The 24,305-nt window shown below is 62.0% G+C and overlaps 4 protein-coding genes across 18 annotated transcripts in view; 2 read left to right on the top strand and 2 right to left on the bottom strand.

Annotated features, from left to right (window-relative positions):
* SYNGAP1 (synaptic Ras GTPase activating protein 1) overlaps nucleotides 1-9,481 on the bottom strand; it is a 33,731-nt gene extending 24,250 nt beyond the window's left edge. For 8 of the 15 annotated variants that reach the window (XM_032919732.1, XM_032919733.1, XM_032919735.1 and 5 more), the window contains exons 1-5: nucleotides 9,397-9,454; nucleotides 7,563-7,687; nucleotides 7,337-7,442; nucleotides 1,976-2,073; nucleotides 155-291 (exon numbers count right to left, since the gene is read on the bottom strand). In XM_032919732.1, the coding sequence (XP_032775623.1) occupies nucleotides 155-291; nucleotides 1,976-2,073; nucleotides 7,337-7,442; nucleotides 7,563-7,687; nucleotides 9,397-9,418 (488 nt within the window). In that variant the 5' untranslated portion in view covers nucleotides 9,419-9,454. Of the gene's footprint in view, nucleotides 1-154; nucleotides 292-1,975; nucleotides 2,074-3,309; nucleotides 4,978-7,336; nucleotides 7,443-7,562; nucleotides 7,688-9,396 lie in introns of those variants that run through there. The other 7 variants (XM_032919734.1, XM_030475347.2, XM_030475348.2 and 4 more) reach the window with 5 other exon arrangements.
* Nucleotides 3,204-24,305, top strand: part of DAXX (death domain associated protein) — a 33,354-nt gene continuing 12,252 nt past the window's right edge. Inside the window, exons 1-2 of the mRNA XM_032919741.1 lie at nucleotides 3,204-3,208; nucleotides 7,058-7,063. The gene's annotated coding sequence lies outside the window, so the exon portion shown is untranslated. The remainder of the gene's footprint in view (nucleotides 3,209-7,057; nucleotides 7,064-24,305) is intronic.
* CUTA (cutA divalent cation tolerance homolog) lies at nucleotides 10,798-15,591 on the top strand. The gene is made up of 7 exons (XM_030475353.1): nucleotides 10,798-10,850; nucleotides 11,883-11,927; nucleotides 12,617-12,792; nucleotides 12,877-12,936; nucleotides 14,023-14,068; nucleotides 14,809-14,858; nucleotides 14,957-15,591. Exons 2-7 carry the CDS (start codon nucleotides 11,910-11,912, stop codon nucleotides 15,054-15,056), a joined length of 450 nt encoding a protein of 149 aa, XP_030331213.1. The 5' UTR covers nucleotides 10,798-10,850; nucleotides 11,883-11,909; the 3' UTR covers nucleotides 15,057-15,591.
* PHF1 (PHD finger protein 1) lies at nucleotides 15,518-22,314 on the bottom strand. Its single transcript, XM_030475374.1, has 16 exons — nucleotides 22,250-22,314; nucleotides 21,378-21,502; nucleotides 21,200-21,281; nucleotides 20,984-21,079; nucleotides 20,744-20,829; nucleotides 20,502-20,650; nucleotides 20,328-20,423; nucleotides 20,155-20,223; nucleotides 19,355-19,478; nucleotides 19,193-19,260; nucleotides 17,733-17,871; nucleotides 17,548-17,649; nucleotides 17,411-17,466; nucleotides 16,598-16,657; nucleotides 15,877-15,933; nucleotides 15,518-15,819 (listed from the first exon to the last, which is right to left on the bottom strand). The coding sequence occupies exons 2-16, from the start codon at nucleotides 21,498-21,500 to the stop codon at nucleotides 15,717-15,719; spliced, it is 1,410 nt and encodes a 469-aa protein (XP_030331234.1). The 5' UTR covers nucleotides 21,501-21,502; nucleotides 22,250-22,314; the 3' UTR covers nucleotides 15,518-15,716.

Genomic DNA, 24,305 nt, shown 5'->3' with positions numbered 1-24,305 from the left:
CCTTGGGGACACCCAGCCACCAAACCACATCCCCACATCACCCCAACCATTCAGATCATCCCCAACGCCATCACCCCACGGTGTCCCATGGGAGGGGGTGTCCCCAATGGTGTGCCGGTGACGTCACGGTGACGTCAGGGTGACGTCACCCCACCTGTCATGGTCGGCGCTGCGGAAGCGGGGCAGGATCTGACGGAAGCTGCTGGTGCGGTCGAGCTTGGGCTGGCTCTTGGTGCGCTTGATGGAGCTCTTCAGGCGGCGGCTCAGGAAGCCTTGCTGGGGTACAGGCGGCTGAAGGAGGGGCCCAAGGGGGGCCCGGGGGGGCGGGAAGGGTCGGGGGGGTCAGGGAAGTTCATGGGGATCAGGGGGAGTCAAGGGGTTTGGGGGGCGCAGGGGACCGTGGTGGTGATGTGGGGATGGGTGGACGAACTTGTGGTGATGGGGGGGGGTAGGACCAGGGTGACCATGGTGATGGATGTAGGGCCGGGGTTACCATGGTGATGGGGAGCATAGGACCAGGGTTACTATGTCAATGGGTGGTCAGGGTTACCATGGTGATGGGGGATGTAGGACCAGGGTTACCATGGTGATGGAGGGAGTAGGACCAGGGTGACCATGGTGATGGAGGGAGTAGGACCAGGGTGACCACGGTGATGGGGGATGCAGGGCCGGGGTTACAATGGTGTGGGGGGGGTAGGACCAGGGTGACCATGGCATTAGGTGGTCTGGGTGACCATGGTGATGGTAGTATAGGAGCAGGGTTACCACAGTGATGGGTGGTGCAGGAGCAGGGTGACCATAGCAACGAGTGAGGTAGGAGCAGGGTTGCCACGGTGACGGGGAGCGTGGGAGCAGGGTTACCATGGTGATGGGTGATGTAGGACTGAGGTTACCATGGCGATGGGGAGCATAGGAGCAGGGTTACCATGGCGATGGGTGGTCAGGGTTACCATGGCGATGGGGAGCATAGGAACAGGGTTACCACGGTGATGGGTGGTGCAGGACCAGGGTTACCATGGCAACGAGTGATGTAGGAGCAGGGCGCTGGGTGCTCGTGTTTGCCATGGTGATGGTTGTATAGGACCCGGGTTGCCATGGCGACAGGGAGCGTGGGAATGGGGTCACCATGGTGATGGGTGGTACGGGGACCGGGGTTACCATAGCAACGGATAGCATGCGCCAGGGGTTGCCATGGGGACAGGGAACGTGGGAGCGGGGTTACCATGGCGACAGGCGTGTGGAGGAGTGGGGGAGGGGCCGTGTGGGATGGGGGCAACCGCGGTAACACGTGTGTGCGTGAGGGGGGTAACCATGGCAACAGGCATGGGCGGGACCGGGATAACCAAGGTCATACGTGTGTGCAGGATGGGGTGACCGCAGCAACATACATGTGCAGGATGGGGTGACCATAGCAACATACGTGTGTAGGATGATGCTACCACGGCAACATCCATGTGCATGACCAGGGTAACCAAGGTCATACATGTGTGCAGGACCAGGGGCGTGACCATGGTAACATACATGTGCAGGACCACGATAACTACGTCAACATACATGTGCATGATGGGATAACTATGGTGACATACATATACATGATGCGGTAACCATGGCAACATATGTGTGCAGGACACTGTAACCAAGGTCATACATATGTGCAGGACCAGGGGAGTGACCATAGCAACATACATGTGCGTGATGGGGTAACCACGGCAACATACATGTGCGGGACCACAATAACTCCAGCAACACACATGTGCCTGATGGGCTAACCATGATGACATACATGTACATGATGCAGTAACCACAGCAACATACATGTGCAGGACACGGTAACCACGGCAACACCCGCATGCAGGAGCTCTGGCAACACGCAGGATGGGGGGTAACCATGACGACAGGCGTGTGCGGGACCACGGTAACCATGGCGACAGGCGTGTGCAGATGGCGGTAACCATGGCGACAGGCATGTGCTCACCGAGGGCCGGAAAGGGGGGGCGGGGGGCGCGTCCATGTTGATGCTGTACTGCTTCCCGCCCGGAACACTCTTCCTACGGGAGCGGCCACCGTGGTAATCTGGGGACAAGGGGGGGGGGGACACGGAGGAGCATGAAGGGACAAGGGGGGGGGCATGGGAGGGACCCCGACATCCCCCCCCACACCCATTGAGGGGTCCTGGGAGGGATATGGGGGATGCTGGGGGGGCTATAGGAGGTCTTAGGGGGCTGGGGGGGGAGGAATGAGGGGTCCCAAAGGTTCCTGGGGGGGCATATGGGGGGTCCTGGGGGATTAGGGGGGTCCTTTGGGGGGGTTTATGGGGGTCCTGGGTGGGATATGGGGGTCGGAGGGGAATATGGGGGTCCTGGGAAGAGTTATGGGGGTCCTAGGGGGGGATATGGGGGGACCAAGGGGTCCTGGGGGGGGGTTAAGGAGGGTTGGGGGAGGGATATGGGGGGATTCAGGGGTCCTAGGAAGAATCTAGGGGGTCCCGGGGGGTTATGGGGGGGATATGGGACCCAGGGGTCCCCCAAGTACTGGGGAGGGCCCTGAGGCCCCCCCTTCCTTCCCCTTCCCCCCCCCCCCCCCCAAGCTCCCAGCAGGCCTCAGGGTCCCCTGTCCCTCCCCCCCATCACCAATGTCATACCCCCCCCCAACAAGGGACATCCCCGTGTCCTGGGGTCCCCCCAAACTCTGCCCCCCCCCCAATGCCCTTACCCCCCCCCCTTGGCTTTGGGGTCCCCTAATTCTGCCCCCCCCAAACCCCATTAACCCCCCCTTGGCATTGAGCTCCCCTTAACACTGCCCCCCCCAAACCCCCAAACTTGGGGTCCCCCCAATTCCCTTTAACCCCCCCCTTGGCCTTCATGTCCCCCTAATTCTACCCCCCACCAAATCTCCTTTACTCCCCCCCCAAGTTACGGGGTCTCCCAAAATCCTTCCCCCCCCCCAAAACCCCATTAACCCCCATTTGCCCTTGGGCTCCCCTTAACCCTGACCTCCACAGCCCCCCCCAATCTCGGAGTTCCCCCTTATCTCCCCCCCCCATCTCAGTTCCCCCCAATCTCGGGGCCTCCCTCAATTCTCATCCCCCCCCAAACTCGGGGTGTCCCCCCCCAATATCACCCCCCAAATCTCGGGTCCCCCCAATCCCAGGGTTCCCCCCTCCCAATCTCAAGGTTCCCCCCCCAATATCACCCCCCCCAATCTCGGGGTCCCCCCCCCCCCCAATATAATCCCCCCCCCAATCTCGGGGTCCCCCCCCAATATCATCCCCCCCCCCCCCCCCATTTCGGACCCCCCCCAATTTCCTACCGGCCACGGTCCTGCTGCCGCCCTCCAGGCTGAGACGGGGCCCGGGGGGGGGCCCCAGGGTGCCCCGAAGGGCCCAGGGGGGGCCGGGCTGGGGGGGGCCCCACATGGCTCCGCCCCCCCCCCGCTACAGCCACCCCGGGGCCCCCCCACGAGGCCCGGGGGCACCCGGGGGGGACCCGGCGCCCGGCCGCATCCCCGCGCGCCTCGCACACGCGTGTGCCACGTGCGACGGGCGGCGGCGGCTCACGCACACGCTCACCACGGGCCTTGCACGCTCACTACGGGCCTTGCACGCTCACCACGGGCCGTGCACGGTCGTTACGGGCCTTGCATGGTCACTACGGGCTTTGCACGCTCACGACGGGTTGTGCGCGGTCACGACGGGTCTTACACGCTCACCGCGGGCTGTGCATGCTCACTACGGGGCTTGCACGCTCACCACGGGCTGTGCACGCTCACTACGGGCCTTGCACGCTCACCACGGGCACCACATGCTCACCATGGGGTTTGCACGCTCACCCTTGGTTGTGCATGGTCACTACGGGCCGTGCACGCTCGCTACGGGCTGTGCACGCTCACTATGGGCTGTGCAGGCTCACAAGAGGCTTTGCACACTCACTACGGGCCTTGCATGCTCACCACGCATTGTGCACGCTCACAACGGGCTGTGCATGGTCGCTATGGGCCTTGCACACTCACGCCAGGCTGTGCACGCTCACCACGGGCCTTACACGCTCGCCGTGGGCTCTGCGCGCTCACAACAGGCTTTGCACACTCATGACGGGCCTCACACGCTCACTATGGGCTCTGCATGCTCACACTCACCCCACGGCCACGCACACTCACCCCAGAGCCTCGTGCACTCACGCTCACCCCGAGCCTTACACGCTCGCCATCACCCCCGGAGCCTTGCACACACACCCCCCAGCCGTGCACACTCACCCCCGAGCTGTGCACGCTCCCTGTCAGCCCCGGAGCCTTGCACGCTCACCGCCAGCCTTGCACACTCACCATCCCCCCCAAACCCTTGTGCACTCACCCCCTGAGCCGTGCACGTTCAGCGTCCCTTGCACGCTCAGCCTGAGCCTTGCACACCCGTTGTCACCCCCAAAGCCTCGCACGCTCACCACCAGCCTTGCACACTCATCCCCGAGCCTCGCACGTCCCCCCTCACCCCGAACCCTTGCACACTCACTGCAAGCCTTGCACACTCACCTGCACCCCCAAACGCTTGTGCACCCACCCCCCGGCCTTGCACACCCGCTGTCACCCCCGAGCCCTTGCACACTCGCCACCAGCCGTGCACGTTCAATGTCACCCCAAACCCTTGCACACTCACCCCTCCCTTGCACACCCACCGTTCCACGCCCGTTTCACACCGCTCCACACTCACCGTTTCACGCCGTTTCGCCCCGTTTCACGCCCGTTTCACGCCGTTTCAGACCCGTTCCACACCGTTTCAGACCCGTTTCACGCCCGTTTCACGCAGTTTCAGACCCGTTTCACACCGTTCCGGACCCGTTTCACACCGTTTCAGACCCGTTTCACACCGTTCCGGACCCGTTTCACACCGTTTCACACCGTTTCAGACCCGTTTCACACCGTTCCGGGCCCGTTTCACACCGTTTCACGCCGTTCCACACTCACCCTCCCGCCGCCGCCGCCCCGCGCGCGCACGCTCCGCCCCCGCCGCGCGCGCCCCGCTGGCCCCGCCCCCTCCTTCCCCCCCCCCACCCCCCCCCACCCCCGGGTGCGCGCGGCGCCGCCCCGGACCTGGGAGGGGGAAGGGGGGGGGGGGAGGAGGGGGCGGGGCGATGGTTGCCAGGGGATACGGTGGCCACGCCCCCTCCCCCCCCCGTGGGAACCCGCAGTGACGTCACCGCGGTGCCCATGGCGGGGGGGGTGGGGGGGGGGCACTGGTGGGGATGGGGATGGTGGTGGCCATGGGGATGGTGGCACTGGTGACACTGGTGGCACCAGTGGTGATGGGGATGGTGACATTGGTGTCACTGGTGACCATGGGGACAGTGGTACTGGTGGTACTGGTGGTGGTGGGGATGGTGGTACTGGTGGTACTGGTTGTGATGGGGATGGTGGCACTGGTGATACTGGTGGCCATGGGGATGGTAGTACTGGTGGCACTGGTGGTGATGGGGATTGTGGCACTGGTGACACTGGTGGTGATGGGGATGGTAGTACTGGTGGTACTGGTGGCCATGGGGATGGTGACACTGGTGACACTGGTGGTGATGGGGATGGTGGCACTGGTGGTGATGGGGATGGTGACACTGGTGATAGTGGTGGCCATGGGGATAGTGACACTGGTGGTGATGGGGATGGTGACACTGGTGATAGTGGTGGCCATGGGGATAGTGACACTGGTGGCCATGGGGATGGTGGCACTGGTGATAGTGGTGGCACTGGTGGCCATGGGGATGGTGGCACTGGTAGTGATGGGGACAGTGGCACTGGTGGCACTGATAGTGATGGGGATGGTGACAGTGGTGATACTGGCAGCACTGGTGGCCACGGGGATGGTGATACTGGTGGCACCGGTGGTGATGGGGATAGTGACACTGCTGGCACTGGTGATGGTGGTGGCCATGGGGATGGTGACAGTGGTGGCTGTGGTGACAGCGGAAATGGTGGTGGCACCGGGTGGTGGCCGTGGTGCTGCTGGTGGCACTGGTGGGGCAGATGTGGTGACACTGGTGGTGGTGGCACATGGCTGGTCCTCCCCTCCCTGTGCTGCATCCGCTGGCCATGGTGACAGTGACACTGGTGACAGTGGTGACAGTGGTGCTGGTGGCAATGACAGTGGTGGTGGTGGATGGTGCCAGTGCTGGTGGCCACAGTGGTGGGGTGACAGTGGTGGCACTGGCACTGGTGACAGTGTAGGTAACAGTGTAGGTGACAGTGGATGGTGATGATGGTGGCACTGGTGACACTGGTGACAGTGTCAGTGACAGTGGATAGTGATGATGGTGGCACTGGTGGCCACGGGGATGGGGTGGCACTGGTGACACTGGTGGCACTGGTGATGGTGTAGGTGACAGTGGATGGTGATGATGGTGGCACTGGTGACACTGGTGACAGTGTCAGTGACAGTGGATAGTGATGATGGTGGCACTGGTGGCCACGGGGATGGGGTGGCACTGGTGACACTGGTGGCACTGGTGGCACTGGTGACAGTGTCGGTGACAGTGGATGGTGATGATGGTGGCACCGGTGGCACTGGTGGCCACGGGGAGGGGGTGGCACTGGTGACACTGGTGACAGCGGATGGTGCCGGTGCCGGTGGCCACGGTGATGGGCTCCAGCGGGTGTCACCCCCCCCCATCCCCATCCCCATCCCCATCCCCGTTCCCGTTCCCGTCCCGTTCCCGTTCCCATGGCAACGCGTTCGGCGCCGTCACAACGCACCGGGAGGAAACGGGGGAGGGGGCGGGGCTAAAGGGGAGGGGGCGGAGCCTCGGGGGTCCCCCCCCTCCCCCCTTTTCCATGTGTCCCCTCGTGTCCCCTCCCCCCCTCCCCAAAGGCCACCCACGGGGGGGGGGGAGGAGGGGCGGGGTCATGACCTCGGAGCCCTGGGTCCATTGGAGGGGGGGGGGGAATGGGAAAAGGGGGGGGATGGGAAAAAGGGGGGGGCGGGGTTTGGGGGTGGGGGAGGGGCGGGGTCATGACCTCGGACCCCCGGGTCCATTTTGGGGTGGATTTGGGGTGTTCTGGGGGTGTTTTGCGGGGGGAGACCGAGGTGGGGGGGGGGGTAGGACCATCCCCCTCCCCCCCTCCCCTCCCCGCGGGGTTTCCCTAGCAACGGTTGCCGGGCAGCCATGCGTGCCTCCCGCGAGCATTATGGGATGGCTGGCCGGGCTCTAGGAGCGGCTGTGGCTTCAATGTGGAAAAGAGAGGGGGGGGGGGGTGTTAAACCACCCCCTCCCCCCGCCCTTCCCCCAACTTAACGGGCTCCAACCCATAGCGGGGACCCCCCCCCCGGCACCCCCCACCCCCCCCGTTGCTCCGGTACCGTGCTCGGGATGGGGCCTCCCCTCCACCGGGACACTGACGGTCCGGCGCAGCAGTTTACTCCGACACGGTTCGCTCCGTCGATCCCGGATGAGCAACGGATGGATCTGGGATAACGAGGGGGGGGGTGGGGGGTGGCGTGTCATAAAATGAAGCGGGGACCCCCCCCCCCCAAATTCCCAACAACATCCCCCCCCCCCCCCCCCCAAACCTCCTTCATCCCTCACCTCCTCCTCATCCAGCATCAGCAGCTGGTTCCCGGAGATGATGCAGAATCGGGGGTTCCAGGGCGGCCGCTCGTAGGGGGAGGGGGCGTAGGGCCCGCGTGCCAAGGGGGGGGGGCCTCGCACATCTGGGGGGGTCCCCATGGGGGGAGAGGGTCACATCTGGGACGCCCCTCCCCCATAGAGCCGCTCCTTTCCCTTCCCCCCCCACCCCCCACCCCTTTCATCCATATACCCCCAATGCAACCAGCATCCTGCATCCCGGCGTTGCCTTGGCAACGGGGGGGTGGGGGGGGGCCCAAAATGGGGTCTATGGGTGCTTCAGGGTGGGGCTGGGGGACCAAAATGGGGTGCTTGGGTGCTTCAGGGTGGGGTGGGGGGACCAAAATGGCGTGCTTGGGTGCTTCAGGGTGGGGGGGCCCCCGAAATAGGGTCTTTAAAGGGAGGGGCCCAAAATGGGGTCCTTGGGTGCTTCAGGGTGGGGGGGGCAAAATGGGGTCCGTGGGTGCTTCAGAGGGTGGGCCCAAAATGGGGTCTTTGGGTGCTTCAGAGTGTGGGTGGGGGGCCTAAATGGAGTCCATGGGTGCTTCGGGGGGGGGGGGCCAAAATGGGGTCCTTGGGTGCTTCAGAGTGGGGGCCCCCCCCAAGGCCTCCCACGCTATGGGGGGGGTGTGAGGCCTTAACCCCCCCCCCCGAGCCCCGGCCCCGTTTTGGAAGTGGGTCAGGCCGGGCCCTGGGGACCCCCCCGGTCCTGATGCCCCCCCGCACACACCGGTACCGGAACCGGACACGGAACCGGAGACATCCCCCCCACCCCGGGCCGGGCCCTGCCCGAGGGAACGGTAGCACCGGGGTCGGTATATTCGCGGTAGCAGCATCACCCCCCCACACACCCCCAGTACCGGCATCCCCAGGTACTGGTATAACCGGGTACCAGCATCCTCCCGGTACCGGCATCCCCCCGGTACCGGCATCCCCCCGGTACCAGCATCACCAGGGACCAGTATCACCGGGTACCAGCATCCTCCCACGGTCCCGGCCCCCCCCCTCCTCCGGTACCGGCTCCCCTGGTAACAGCATCAGCCCGGTACCGGCATCACCAGGGACCGGACCCCCCCGGTACCAGCATCCTCCGGTACCGGTATTACCCGGTACCAGCATCTCCCCGGTAACAGCATCCCCCCGCTAACAGCATCCTCCCACGGGCCTGGCCCCCCCGGTACCGGCCCTGCTGGGTACCAGCATCCTCCGGTACTGGTATCCCCCGGTCCCTAACCCCCTTCCCGGTCCCAGCATCCCCCAGTACCGGTATCACCGGGTACCAGCATCCTCCCACGGGCCCAGTCTCCACGGAACCGGCCCCATCGGGTACCAACATCCCCCGGTACCGACATCCCTCCCCCTCGGTACCAGCATCCCTCGGTCCCAGCATCCCCCAGTAGCGGTATCACCGGGTCCCAGCCTCCCCCAGCACCGGTATCACCCGGTACCGGTGTCACCGGGTACCAATATTGCTGGGTCCCAGCATCCTCCCACGGGCCCGGTGCCCCCGGTCCCGACGTCCCCCCCCCCCCCGCAAACCCCATCCCGGTACTGGTATCCCTGGGTACCAGCATCCTCCGTCCCCAGCATCCCCCGGTCCCGTTATCCCGGGTCCCAGCATCCCCCGGTCCCGTTATCCCGTTATCCCGGGTCCCAGCATCCCCCGGTCTCCCGTTATCCCGGGTCCCAGCATCCCCCGGTGCGGATGGCGGCCCCCCCCGGAGGTGCCGGTTGTGGGGCCGGGTCCGCCCCCCCCCTCCCCGTGCCCGGTGCCCCCCGGTGCCGGTGCCGGTACCTCGGAAGGGGACATAGGACATGGTGGTTCCAGCGGCTGCTTCCCCCGGCGCGGGCGGCGCGGGGGGGCGGGGGGAGGGGCCGAGGGAGGGGGAGGGGCCGAGAGGGGGGAGGGGCCGCGGGGGGGGAGGGGCCACGGGGGGGAGGGGCTTGGGAAAAGGGGGGGGAGGGGGCGTGGGAGGAGGAGGGGGGAGGGGCTATGGAGGAGGGGGGCACGTGGGAGGAGGGGGAGGGGGCGGGGCTTAGGGAGGGGGGAGGGGATTAGAGGAGGGGGAGGGGAGGGGGGGCTTTAGGGGGCCGCAGTGGCACCAATGACACCAGTGACACCAGTGACACACCAGTGACACACCAGTGGCACCAGTGACACACCAGTAACACACCAGTGATACCAGTAACGCACCAGTGACACCAGTGACACCAGTGACACCAGTGACACTAGTGGCACCAGTCACACCGGTGAGACCAGTAACAAACCAGTGAGACCAGTGACACCAGTAACACCAGTGGCACCAGTGACACCAGTGACACCATTAACACCAGTGGCACCAGTGGCACCAGTGATACCAGTAACACACCAGTGACACCAGTAACACCAGTGACACCAATGACACCAGTGACACCAGTATCACCAGTGACACCAGTGGCATCAGTGACACACCAGTAACACCAATGACACCAGTGACACCAGTGACACCATTAACACCATAACACCAGTGACACCAGTGACACCAGTAACACACCAGTGACACCAGTGACACCATTAACACTCCAGTGAGACCAGTGACACCAGTGACACCATTAACACCATTAACACCAGTGACACACCAGTGGCACCAGTAACACACCAGTGGTACTAGTAACACACCAGTGACACCAGTAACATCAGTGACATACCAATGACACCAGTGGCACCATTAACACCATTAACACCAGTGACACCAATGACACCAGTGACACACCAGTGACACACCAGTAACACACCAGTGACACACCAGTGACACCAGTGACACCAGTGACACCAGTGGCACCAGTAACACACCAGTGACACCAGTGACACCAGTGACACCAGTATCACCAGTGACACCAGTAACACACCAGTGACACCAATGACACCAGTGACACCAGTGACACACCAGTAGCACCAGTGACACCAGTAACACACCAGTGACACCAGTGACACCAGTGACACCAGTGACACACCAGTAGCACCAGTGACACCAGTAACACACCAATGACACCAGTGGCACCGGTGACACCAGTGACACCAGTATCACCAATGCCCTGCCCCAGTGTCCCCATTCACCCCTCCCCCCTCCCCACCGTGGCCCCTCCCCCTTCCGATGACGTCGCCGGGGGGGGCGGTGCCTGCCGGTGACGCGCGCGGCGGTGGCGGGAAGGGGGCGGGGCCAGCCGGGTCACGTGGGGGCGGCCGCCGAGCGGCGCGTGCGGCGGCGGGTACGGGCGGGGGAGGGGGGAGAGGAGGTGGGGGGGGGGTGGGGGTCTCCATGTGGGGCTGGAGGGGCTCTGTGGGGCTGGATGTGGGGCTGGAGGGGCTCTATGGGGCTGGAGGCAGTGTATGGGGCTGGACGTGGGGCTGGAGGGGCTCTCTATGGGGCTGGAGGCAGTAGATGGGGCTGGATGTGGGGCTGGAGGCAGCGTATGGGGCTGGATGTGGGGCTGGAGGGGCTCTCTATGGGGCTGGAGGCAGTGTATGGGGCTGGATGTGGGGCTGGAGGGGCTCTCTATGGGGCTGGAGGCAGTAGATGGGGCTGGATGTGGGGCTGGAGGGGTTCTCTATGGGGCTGGAGGCAGTAGATGGGGCTGGAGGGGCTGTATATGGGGCTGGAGGCAGTAGATGGGTGTGAGGGGGGTTGTATGTGGGGCTGGGAGCGGCTTTATATGAGTCTGGAGACAGTATATGGGGCTGGAGGCAGTAGATGGGGCTGTATGTGGGGCTGGAGGCAGTATATGGGTGTCAGGGGGCTGTATATGTGGCTGGAGGCAGTAGATGGGGCTGTATGTGGGGCTGGAGGCAGTATATGGGTGTCAGGGGGCTGTATGTGGGGCTGGAGGGGCTCTATATGGGGCTGGAAGCAGCAGATGGGGCTGGATGTGGGGCTGGAGGGGCTCTGTGTGGGGCTGGAGGGGGTTATATGGGGCTGTGGGGGGCTGTATCTGGGGCTGGGGGTGGTACAGGGGGTGGGAGGGGCACTCTGTGGGGCTCAGAGTCTGTATATAGGGGACTGGGGTACTGTATAAGGGACAGGGAGGCACTATATGGGGCTGGAAGTGGGGCCAGGGGCAGTATATGGGCCTGGGGTCACTGTATAGAGCTGGAGGCAGTACATGGGTCTGAGGAGGACAGGATGTGGGGCTGGGGGGGGCTCTATATGGGGCTGGGAGGTTCTCTGTGGGACTGAGGGCTCGATGTGGGGCTGGGGGGCCTGTGGGGCAGCCGTGGGGGGCACTGACCAGCTCTCCCCACAGGACGGGACGGCACCGGCTCTTCCCCACATGAAGTTGGCCTTTGGGGTGAGTTCCCCGCCCCATGGCTGGGCTGTCATGACAGAGGGGTATCGTGACAGGGAGGGGGGTGTCGCGACAGGGAGGGGGGGTATCGTGACAGGGACGGGGGCGCAGTATGAGGGCTGTGCTGGTGTGGGGCTGAGGGTCTCGACACGGTGGATATCGCGACATGGTGGGTATCGTGATGCAGATATCACGACATTGTGGGTATTGAGACACGGCGGTATCGTGATATGGTGGGTATCGTGACATGGTAGCACCATATGATGGCTGTTGCAGCTTGGTGGGTATCGTGACATGGTGGCTATTGCAAGATGGTGGCTATCATGACACGGCAGGATCGCGATATGGCTCCTATCATGACGTGGTGGGTATCGGGAAATGGTGCTGTCATGATACAGGGGTTATATGGTGGCTATGGTGACACAGTGGCTATCATAATGTGGTGCTATCGCAGCATGGCATCTATATCACGACAGGCATGGTGCTGTTGCAACATGGCATCTGTATTGCAACAGATGTGCTATTGTGACATGGCACCTATATCGTGACAGGGCACCTATATTGCGACATGGCACCTATATCATGACAGACAGGGCACCTATATCGCGACATGGCACCTATATCGCGACAGACACTGCACCTATATTGTCACGTGGCACCTATATCGCAACATGGCACCTATATCGCGACAGGCGCTGGCGCTGGTGGCGGTGACAGTGACCCTGCAGGGGCTGGGCCGGCGGCTGCTCTCCATGGCCTCGACCCCCCGTGACCCCGGTGACCCCACCGGTGACCCCTACGTCGCCGACAGCGTCTCGGCCGCGTTCGTCACCTGCCCCAATGAGACGGTGGCCAAAGAGCTGGCCAGGTGGGGTCACGGGGGGGTCATGGGGGGGCTATGGGGGGTGACGTGGGGTGACACAAGGGGTGACGGGGGTGACGCTGTCCCCAGGGCCATGGTGGAGCAGAAGCTGGCGGCTTGTGTGAACATCCTGCCCCACGTCACCTCCATGTGAGAGCGCGGGGGGGCAGCGGGAGCTGGGGGGCGGGATATGGGGTGTGGGGGGTGGGATATGGGGATACGGGATGTGGGGTATGGGGTATGGATATGGGGTGTGCTCTATGGGGTGTGGGGTGTGGGGATATGGGACATGGGGATATGAGGGATATGGGGTGTGGGATATGGGGGATATGGGGATATGGGACATGGGGATATGAGGGATATGGGGTGTGGGATATGGGGGATATAGGATATGGGATATGGGCCATGGGGATATGAGGGATATGGGGTGTGAGGTATGGGATATGGGGATATGAGGGATATGGGGTGTGGGATATGGGGGATATGGGGCATGGGGATATGAGGGATATGGGATATGGGATATGGGGATATGAGGGATATGGGGTGTGGGATATGGGGGATATGGGGCATGGGGATATGAGGGATATGGGATATGGGATATGGGGATATGAGGGATATGGGGTGTGGGATATGGGGGATATAGGATATGGGATATGGGGCATGGGGATATGAGGGATATGGGGTATGGGATATGGGGATATGAGGGATATGGGGTGTGGGATATGGGGGATATAGGATATGGGATATGGGGCATGGGGATATGAGGGATATGGGGTATGGGATATGGAATATGGGACATGGGACATGGGGATGTAGGACATGGGGATATGAGGGATATGGGGTATGGGATATGGAATATGGGACATGGGACATGGGGATGTAGGACATGGGGATATGAGGGATATGGGGTGTGGGATATGGGGGATATGGGATATGGGATGTGGGGATATGAGGGATATGGGGTGTGGGATATGGGATATAGGATATAGGATGTGGGGATATGAGGGATATGGGGTGTGGAATATGGGGGATATAGAGTATGGGATATGGGGTATGGGATATGGGACATGGGGATATGAGGGATATGGGGTGTGGGATATGGGGGATATAGGATATAGGATATGGGATATGGGGTATGGGATATGGGACATGGGGATATGAGGGATATGGGGTGTGGGATATGGGGGATATAGGATATGGGATGTGGGGGTTCACAGCCGGTGTCTCCCCCCGCAGTTACTCCTGGCAGGGGAAGCTGGAGGAGGACAGCGAGGTCCTGCTGGTGAGTGTCCCCCAAAGGGTCCCCAATGTCCCTGCGCTGTCCCTTTGGTGTCCCTATAGTGTCCTTTGGGTGTCCCCATTGTCCCTGCAGTGTCTCTGGGGTCCCCAAGGTCTCCCTTGGGTGTCCCCCATGTCCCCGGTGTCCCTGGGGGGGTGTCTCCAATGTCCCCGAGATGTCCTCAATGTCCCCAAGGTATCCATGGGGTGTCCCCAACATCCCCAAGGTGTCCCTAGTGTTCTCCCTATGGTGTTCCTGATGTCCCCACGGTGTCCCTATAGTGTCCCTGGGGTGTCCCCAATGTCCCCAAGGTGTCCCTTGGGTGTCCCCGGTGTCCCTATAGTGTCCCTGATGTCCCCAATGTCCCCAAGGTATCCATGGGGTGTCCCCAACATCCCCAAGGTGTCCCTAGTGTTCTCCCTATGGTGTCCCCAATGTCCCTTGGGTGTCCCCAATGTCCTTGGAGTGTCCCTGGAGTGTCCCTATAGTGTCCCTGATGTCCCCAAGGTGTCCCCATGGTGTCCCCAATGTCCTGGGGTGTCCACAATGTGTCTCTATGGTGTCCATGGGGTGTCCCCAACATCCCCAAGGTGTCCCTAGTGTTCTCCCTATGGTGTATCCAATGTCCCTGGGGTGTCCCCATGGTGTCCCCAATGTCCCTGGGGCATCCCTATGGTGTCCCTGGGGTGTCCCCACGTCCTCAGGGGGGGTCACCCCCCAAGTGACCCCAATGTCCCCCCCAGATGATCAAGACCCGCAGCTCCCGCATCCCGGCATTGGCCGAGTTCATCCGGTGAGACCCGGGGGGGGGGTTGGGGGGGGGGGGTGACCCGAGGTGACCCCAGGGGGAGACCTTGGGGTGACCTTGACCTCTGTGTGTCCCCCCCCCAGGTCAGCGCACCCCTATGAGGTGGCCGAGGTGGTGGCCGTGCCGGTGGCGCAGGGGAACCCCCCGTACCTGCAATGGGTGCAGGACAGTGTCCCCCCGTGACCCCGACATGGGGGGGGACCCCAAGTTTGGGGGGATAAATACAGGGGGGAGGGGGTGTCCCCAAATAGGGGGGGGCAAATAGGGGGTCCCAACTTGGGGAGGGGGCACGTATGAATAGGGGGAGCCTCAAATTGGGGGGGGGGTCCCCTAATGGGGGGGATAAATGGGGAGCCACAAATGAGGGGTCCCCAAATGGGCTGAAGTCCCTAATTGGGGAGAGGGGGCACAATTGGGGGTCCCCAATGGATGGGGGTCCCCTAATTGTGGGGTCCATCTAATTGGGGTGGTATCAACTAGTGGGGTCCCCTAATAGGGGGGTCCCCTAATGGGGGGGTCCACCTAATTGGGGGGGGTATCGGTGGGGTCCCCTAATGGGGGGTCCCCAAATGGGCTGGGTCACACATTGAGGGGGGGACCCCCAAATTAAGGGGGGGGTCCCCATAGACCACAAGAGGCTGCGGTGCCCTGGAGCTTTTTATTGTGGGGGGGGGGGTGTCCCAGGCCTTTCCCCCCCCCCCCCCCTTTAAATATCTTAAAGAATGATAAAAATAAACTTTTTTTTCCACTCAAAATGGGGGGGGGCGGGTTTTTTAAGGGGGGTCCCCCCTATTTTTTGTGGGGGTCCCCCCCCAAATTTGGGGGTTGGGGGGGGAGGGGGCTTTAGAGCATCCCTCCCCCCCCCCACTCCACCAGGTATTGGACGGTGCCGTCGAGGGTCACGCGGCGCGCCAGGACCCGCGTGGGGGGGGCGGAGGGGGCGGGGCTTGGGGAAGGGGCGGGGCTCGGGGAGGGGGCGGGGCTTAGAGAGGAGGGGCGGGGCTTGCGGCGCGGGGGGCGGGGCTCGGGGCTGTCGCTGCTTTCGGGGTCCGGGCTGGAGCTGGGGGGGGGGGAAACGGGGGGCTATGGGGGGGCTATAGGGGACCTGGGGGGGCCATATAGACCAGGGGGGGTCCCCTATAGCCCGGGGGGGTGTCCTATAGAGTCCCAGTCCCCCCAGTACAGCCCCCAGTCCCCCAAGTATGGCTCCGTTCATCCCAGTATGGCCCCATTGCTCCCAGTATGGACCCCCATTCATCCCAGTATGGCCCCATTGCTCCCAATATGGACCCCCATTCATCTCAGTATGGACCCCCATTCATCCCAATATGGCCCCATTGTTCCCAGTATGGCCCCATTGCTCCCAATATGGACCCCATTCATCCCAGTATGGCCCCATTACTCCCAGTGTGGCCCCATTGCTCCCAATATGGACCCCACTCATCCTAGTGTGGCCCCATTGCTCCCAGTATGGCCCCATTGCTCCCAATATGGACCCCCAGCATTCCCAGTATGGCCCCCATTGCTAGCAATATGGACCCCATTCATCCCAGTATGGCCCCATTACTCCCAGTGTGGCCCCATTGCTCCCAAGATGGACCCCCATTCATCCCAGTATGGCCCCATTGCCCCCAGTATAGCCCCATTGCCCCCAGTATGGCCCCATTGCCCCCAGTATGGCCCCATTGCCCCCAGTATGGCCCCATTGCTCCCACTTTGCCCACCTGAGGCTTGGGGCCGTGTTGGCCGATGGGTGGAAGGAGGCGAACATCCGGATGGGGGCGCTGTGGGGCGCGTTACAACGGGGGGGGGGGGGGGGGGCGACAACTGACCCCCCCATAACACAACCCCCGAAACCCCCCTTAGACCCCCCAAACCCCCTTTAGACCCCCCTAATCCCCACTTAGAGCCCCCAAAACCTCCCTTAGACCCCCCAAGCTGCCTTTAGACACCCCAAAACTCGCTTTAGACCCCCCCAAAACCCATCTTAGACACCCCCAAGCCCCCTTTAGACCCCCAACCCCCTTAAACCCCCCAAATCCGCTTTAGACTCCCCTAAAACCCCCTTTAGATCCCCCTAAACCCCCTTTAGACCCCCCCAAACCCCCATTTGACCCCCCAAACCTCTTTTAGACCCCCCAAAACCCCCTTAGACCCCCCCAAGCCCCCTTTAGACCCCCCAAATGCCCTTTAGACCCCCCAAAACCCCTCTTAAAGCCCCCAAAACCCCTTTTAGACCCCCCAAAAGCCCCTTAGACCCCCCCAAGCCCCCTTTAGACCCCCCAAACGCCCTTTAGACCCCCCAAACCCCCACTTAAACCCCCCAAAACCCCTTTTAGACCCCCCCAAGCCCCCTTTAGACCCCCCAAAACCCCTCTTAAAGCCCCCAAAACCCCTTTTAGACCCCCCCAAAGCCCCTTAGACCCCCCCAAGCTCCCTTTAGACCCCCCCAAAAGCCCTTTAGACCCCCCAAAAACCCCTTTAGACCCCCTAAAACTCCCCCTAGACCCCCCCAATCCCCCCCCCGCACCCCAAACCTGGGGGGGCACCGCGCCTCGGTCCTTCTGAAGTTGTAGGAGCCACCGGGGGGTCCCTGGGGTGGGGGTTTGGGGGGGCTTTAATATGGGGGGACCCCCCCTATAACCTGGGGGTGCTGGTTGGGGGTGGGTCTCACCTGGGTCCGGCGCGGGGGGGGTCTCCGGCGGGACCCCCCTTTATGCTGTGCTGGGGGGGGGCTGTAAGAGACCCTCCTTATGGTGCTCAGTTTGGGGGGGCCCCCCCATTCAATTCAATGGGGGGGCGGTGTAAAATGGGGGGGCACCCCCTAAAATACACCAAACCCCCCCCATTGATGCTCACCTGGTGTCGGGGAGGGAGGGGGGGGTGCTGGGATCTGGTGGGGACCCCCCCATAGAAGTGGGGGGCACCGGGGGGGGGGTCCCGGTTGTGGAGCCCAAAGAGGCCTTTGCGCTTCTTGATCTCCCGACCCGAGATGAACCTGGGGGGGGGCAAAGGGGTTTGGGGGGGTCTAAAGGGGGGTTTTGGGGGGTCTAAAGGGGGTTTGGGGGGTCTAAATGGGGTTTGGGGGGGTCTAAAGGGGGTTGGGGGGGTCTAAGGGGAGTTTTGGGGGGTCTAAAGGGATTTTGGGGGGTCTAAAGGGGCTTTGGGGGGTCTAAAGGGGCTTTGGGGGGTTTAAAGGGGGGTTTGGGGGAGTCTAAAGGGATTTTGGGGGGTCTAAAGGGGGGTTTGGGGGGTCTAAAGGGGGTTTTGGGGGTTTAAAGGGAGTTTTGGGGGGTCTAAAGGGGGTTTTGGGGGGTGTAAAGGGGGTTCGGGCGGTTTAAAGGGGGGTTTGGGGGAGTCTAAAGGGATTTTGGGGGGTTTAAAGGGGGGTTCGGGGGGTTTAAAGGGGGTTTTGGGGGGTCTAAAGGGGGTTTTGGGGGGTGTAAAGGGGGGTTTGGGGGGTCTAAGGGGAGGTTTGGGGGGTCTAAAAAGGCTTTGGGGGGTTTAAAGGGGGGTTTGGGGGGTGTAAAGGGCGTTTGGGGGGTCTGAAGGGGTTTTGGGGGGTCTAAGGGGAGTTTTGGGGGGTCTAAGAGGGGTTTGGGGGGGTCTAAAGGGGCTTTGGGGGGTTTAAAGGGGGGTTTGGGGGGTCTAAGGAGAGTTTTGGGGGGTCTAAAACGATTTTTGGGGGGTCTAAAGGGGCTTTGGGGGGTTTAAAGGGGGGTTTGGGGGGTTTAAAGGGGGGTTTGGGGGGTCTAAGGGGAGTTTTGGGGGGTCTAAAACGATTTTTGGGGGGTCTAAAGAGGCTTTGGGGGGTTTAAAGGGGCTTTGGGGGGTTTAAAGGGGGTTTGGGGGGTCTAAGGGGAGTTTTGGGGGGTTTAAAGGGAGTTTTGGGGGGTCTAAGGGGAGTTTTGGGGGGTCTAAAGGGATTTTGGGGGGTTTAAAGGGGCTTTGGGGGGTTTAAAGGGGGTTTTGGGGGGTCTAAAGGGGCTTTGGGGGGTTTAAAGGGATTTTGGGGGGGTCTAAAGGGGCTTTGGGGGGTTTAAAGGGGGTTTTGGGGGGTCTAAAGGGGGTTTGGGGGGTCTAAAGTGGGTTTGGGGGGTCTAAGAGGGGTTTGGGGGGGTCTGAAGGGGTTTTGTGGGGTCTAAGAGGGGTTTGGGGGGTCTAAAGGGGCTTTGGGGGGTTTAAAGGGAGTTTTGGGGGGTCTAAAGGGGCTTTCGGGGGTCTAAAGGGGGGTCTAAAGAGAGTTTGGGGTTCCTTGGGTGGGTTCACTCACTATTGGGGTGCGGGGGGGGGGTCACTCACTATTGGGGTCCCCCTACCTGTCCTTATGGGCGCTGAGCGCCCCCAGCAGCAGCCCATAGCGCTCCCCTTTGGGGGTCTCCGCCAGCTGTGGGGATGAAAACAGGGTGTGAAGGGGGGGGGATCCCCCCTAAATCACCCCCCCTTCGGGTATTGGGGTACAGGGGGGGGGTCCCCCAAACCTGGCCCAGCAGCAGCGCATCCCAATTGGCATTGGCGAAGGGCAGGATCTCCCGCTCCAGGTCGAAGTACTTCTTCTTGCAGCACACACTCAGGTGGTAGAGGAGGAGATGGGCGACGTCCACCCTGGGGGGGACCCCGAAAATGGGGGGGGGACCCCGAAAATGGGGAGGGGACCCCCAAAAATAGGGGGGGGACTGGCTAAAATGGGGAAGGGAATAGCTAAAATAGAGAAGGAATGGCTAAAATAGGGGGGAATTGCCCCAAGAACTAGTGGGGGATAGAGGGAGGGGGACCCCAAAATATGGGGGTACCCTGAGAAATAGAGGGGGACCCACTAAAAATAAGGGGGGATGGTTACAATAGGGAGGGAATTGCCCCAAGGAATATGTAAGGGATAGAGGGAGGGGGACCCCATATATAGGGGGGTGGGAAACGGGGGTACCCCAATATATGGGGGTAAGGCTAAAATAGGGGGAACGCCAAAAATAGGGGGAACCCCCTAAGAAATAAGGGGACGGGGACCCCAAATATAAGGGGGGGGTGGGAGGGGGGAGAGCTTGGTTTTGGGCTGCCCATAGGTGCCAGATTGGGGGTGCCCTATGGGTGCTGGTTTGGGGTCCCCCCACCCCATAGGTGCTGATAGATGCAAGGTTCCCCCCGTAGATGCTGTTTTGGGGTGCTAGATTTGAGCCCCCCCCCCCCCCCCACCAGTACTACTTATGGGATGCCCCATAGATGCTGTTTGGGGGGGGGGGGGTCCCCATTTGGGGGGGGGGTCCCCCCTTTCCCCCCCCCTCACCACCGCAGCGGCAGCCTCCGGACACTCTCAGCCCCCCCGGTGCAGACGCAGCACTCGAAGACATAGAACCTGCATTGAACCCCATTCATTTTAGTGGGGGACTCCCCCCCCAAAATGTAAAGGGAAGCTCTAAAGGGGGGGTCCCCCCAAAAATAGGGCCCCCCCAAACCCACCGGTCGCCGTAGAGCAGAGGTTTGCTCAGACATTGGGTACAAGCTTCATGGAACCATTGGGAGCATCCTCGGCACTGGAGCATCTTCAGGTTCCACCTTGATGTAGGGGGGATAAAAGGGGTTTTAGGGGTGGGGGGGACCCCAAAATCCAATGGGGGGGGGTGTTCTACTCACTCTCCGGGCCCCCCACAATAGCAATAACACTGCTGGCGATTGGCGAGGTGGGGGGGGTCCCATTCCAACGCCTTCAACTGATAGGGCAGCACCACCTTCATGCTGAGCATCGCTTTGGCATGGGGACCCTTCTTGAGGGCCCCCCCTCTCTGGAAAGAGGAGAAATTGGGGTGTCCGTGTCCCCCCCCCCCATAATAATGGTCTTTTCCCGTTGGACCCCCCCCCCCCAAATCCAGCCTTACTTTGGTGGCCACGGCGAAGACACAGCGACGGCACATCCAGGGCCCCCCCGGGAGCGCGGCCGGGTGGTGGCATTGCTGGTGGTAGGCTGAGATTTGGGGGGGGTTAAGAGCTTTTAGGGGGGGTTTAAGAGCTTTTAAAGGGGGTTTAAGAGCTTTTAGGGGGGGTTAAGAGGGTTTTTGGGGGGTTTAAGAGGGTTTTTGGGGGGGGTTTAAGAGGGTTTTTTGGGGGGGGGCACAAACCATGGCCGCATTTGGAGCAGCGAACCAAGAGGTTTTGGGGGTTCAGGGCTCGGCTGGAGCAGACGCAACAGGATTGATCCTCGCCTGGGACAGCGGCTAAAAGGGGGGGGGGGTGTTGATTAATGAGGGGTTTAATTGATTAATTAAGGGTTAATTAATGAGGAAAGGGTTAATTCATGAAGGAAAGGGGGGGGTTAATAAGGGGGGGGGGGGTACCTGGGCTGATGTCCTTCCATAAGACAAGGAATTGGGAATTGTCCTCGAATTGGACCAGGCAGCCCCGGCGGCCGGGATCGACCTGGGGGGACCCCAAAACGTGGGGGGGGGGGTCATTTTGGGAGGTTATTTGGGGGGGTTGGAGTGTTTGGGGGTGTTTTGGGGGGGGTTCACCCACCTTTTTGATGGTGCCCAGGTAGAGGAGGCCGTCGGTCCAGCGAGCCAGGACGTCCTGACCCTCCCAAAAACGGGGGGGGCAGCGGGGGGGGCGCGGTTGGGGGGGCCCCGGTTCGGTTGCCATGGCTACGGGGGAGTAAGGAGGGGTTAAAGGGGGGTGGAGGGGGGGACCCCAAAATCTGGCCTCCATCCCCCCCCAATGGAAAGGGGTATGGGGGGGGCACCCCCATAGGAGTGGGGTTGGAGGGGTTGGAACGGGGGGACCCTGGTTTGGGGGGGTCCTGGTTTGGGGGGGTTGGAATGGGGGGAGCCCAGTGGGGGGGGGGTTCTGGTTTGGGGGAGTCCCAGTTTGGGGGTGCCCCATTAGGGGGTCCTGGTTTGGGAGGGGTTGGAATGGGGGGTCCGATTGTGGGGGGGCCCCACTTTGGGGGGCCCCCACTTTGGGGAGGTCCCGGTTTGGGGGGTTGGAATGGGGGGAGCCCAGTGTGGGGGGGCCCTGGTTTGGGGGGGTCTGGAATGGGGGGAGTCCAGTTTGGGGGTGTCCCACTTTGGGGGTTCCCGGTTTGGGGGCGTGGAATGGGGGGAGCACAGAGTGGGGGGGTCCCGGTTTGGGGGGGGTCCCAATCGAAAGGTGGGTCCCGATGGGGCGGTCCCAGTTTGGGGGTGTCCCTTTGAGGGGGGGTCCCCGTGTTACTGGGGGGGGGTGTCCCGCTTTGGCGGGGTCCGAGTGTGGGGGGGGCACTGATGGGGGGGGGTCCCGTTGGAGGGTGGGGGGGGGGGAGGGGAGGACCCGTTTTGGGAGGGGGGGGTGTCCCGTTCCGGGGGGTGCTCACGCAGTCGGGGGGGGGCCCCGTGTCCCGGCCCCCCCCTTACCGGCAGCAGCGGGGCCGAGCGGGGCCGAACCGGCGGCAGCAGCGCGGGGCCGTGACGCAGCAGCGGCGGCGGCAGCGGGGGGGGGCGAAACGGGGAGTGGGGGGGGGGAATGGGGGGGGGCACGGAGGGACGGCGGAACCGGGGACCCCCCCCTCCAGGGCCCCCCCGGGGCACCGGACACTGGGGCGGGGGGGGGAGGAAGGGGGGGGAGAAAATGGTGTCGTGTCGTCCCCCCCCCCCAACTCCCGGTGCCCCCCCCACGGTGCTGCCCCGCCGGGCCCCCTTGGCCACGCCCCCGTCGGCCAAGCCACGCCTCCAATTCACTCCCATCGCACAAGCCACGCCCCCAATTCACTCCCACCGCACAAGCCACGCCCCCAATTCACTCCCATCGCGCAAGCGACGCCCCCCCGACAGGCCACGCCCCCATTCACACAACCAAGCCACGCCTCCCGCCAGCCAAGCCACGCCCCCTCCATGCAACACCGTCCCACGCCCCCTCCTCTCAGACCACGCCCCCATAAGTGCAGGCCCCGCCCATCGCCCCCAAGCCCCGCCCACCGCCCCCCTACCCAACTGTTAACCCCCGGAGGCAGCGGCGCTAAGTCCCGCCCCTACCCCACTTTCTCGCAGCTGATTGGTTCAGCTCCGCCGCATAGTGCCCGCTGATTGGAGCGTTCGCCAGGGCGCGGCCAATCGCTGCGCGGCGCGGTGCAGTTTGGAGGCGAGCGGGATATGCCCCCCTGGGTCCCCAACATCTGCACCCCAAACCCATCCTGAACCCCCAAATTCACCCCATTGCACCCCAATATTGGCTCTGCACCCCAAAACCTGCACCCCAGCACCCCAAAACCCCCATTACATTTGGCTCGACACCCCAAAATCCATCTGAACCCTAATATTTGCACCTCAAAACTAACCTGTACCCCCAAACATCTCCCATTGCACCCCAATATTGGCCCTGCACCCCAATACCTGCACCCCAGCACCCCAAACCCCTCATTATATTGGGCTCTACACCCCAAAACCCACCTAAACCCCAATATCTGCGCCCCAAAACTAACGTGTACCCCCAAATACCCTCCATTAACCCCAATATTGGCCCTGCACCCCAAAACCCTCATTACATTGGGCTCTGTACCCCAAAACCCACCTAAACCCCAATATCTGCACCCCAAACCCAACCTGAACCCCAAATACTCCCCATTGTCCCCCATTATTGGCCCTGCACCCCAGAGCTGTAGCTTTGGGTCCCCCCTTTTTGGGGTTCCCTTTTTCGGGTCCCCATTCAGGGCTGTATCTTTGGGGGGGGTCATGGGGCAGGTTTGGGGGGAGTCAGATGGGATTTGGGGGGTTATGGGTGGGTCATGGGGCAGGTTTGGGGGGGCCCAGGCCCCGCCCCCCTGTTTTATACGTCAATAATAAAGGTTTTGCTATACTTGGTCCTGATTGGTTGCGGGCGGTCACGTGGCCCCGGGGCAAGATGGCGGCGCCCTCAGGGGGAGGTGGAGCTGGGGATGCTGAGAGCTGATTGGTTGCGGGTTGTACGGCAGCATGGCGGCGTCCGTAGGGACGCACTTCCGGTCCTGTGGCTAAGGAGGCTTATATACAAAAAAGGGGCGTTTTCTGAACCCAAAACGGGCATTTTTGACCCCAAAATGGGCGTTTCTCACCCCAAAATACCATTTTCAGTAAAAATTCAGGGTTTAGCCTTAAATTTGGGGTGAAAACGGGCCCAATGGTTAAAATAAAAGCTAAAATTCAGGGGGAAAATGGGAAAAATACAAAAATAAAGAATAATTCATAAAATGAAAAGAAATTTATAATATGGGAAAGAGATTGTTTAAAAATCACTAAATGTTCTCAAGTAATGACGTCATTTTCTCAAAATAAGGTTATAAAATAATTGTTAAATCAACCTATTGATAAAACGATGCTTAAAGCCCCCAAAACAGGGGAAAAAGGTGATAAATTCAAAAAGAATTAATGCAATTAAAGAACTAAAAGAAGAGGAATAATGAAATCGAAGGAAAAAAGAGGAATTAAGAAAATTGGA

The sequence above is a fragment of the Strigops habroptila genome, unplaced genomic scaffold, assembly GCF_004027225.2.
Source record: "Strigops habroptila isolate Jane unplaced genomic scaffold, bStrHab1.2.pri NW_022045635.1_ctg1, whole genome shotgun sequence".
Lineage (NCBI taxonomy): Eukaryota > Metazoa > Chordata > Aves > Psittaciformes > Psittacidae > Strigops > Strigops habroptila.
Note: the sequence above shows the minus strand (reverse complement) of the source record. Positions and strands in the feature narration are given on the sequence as shown.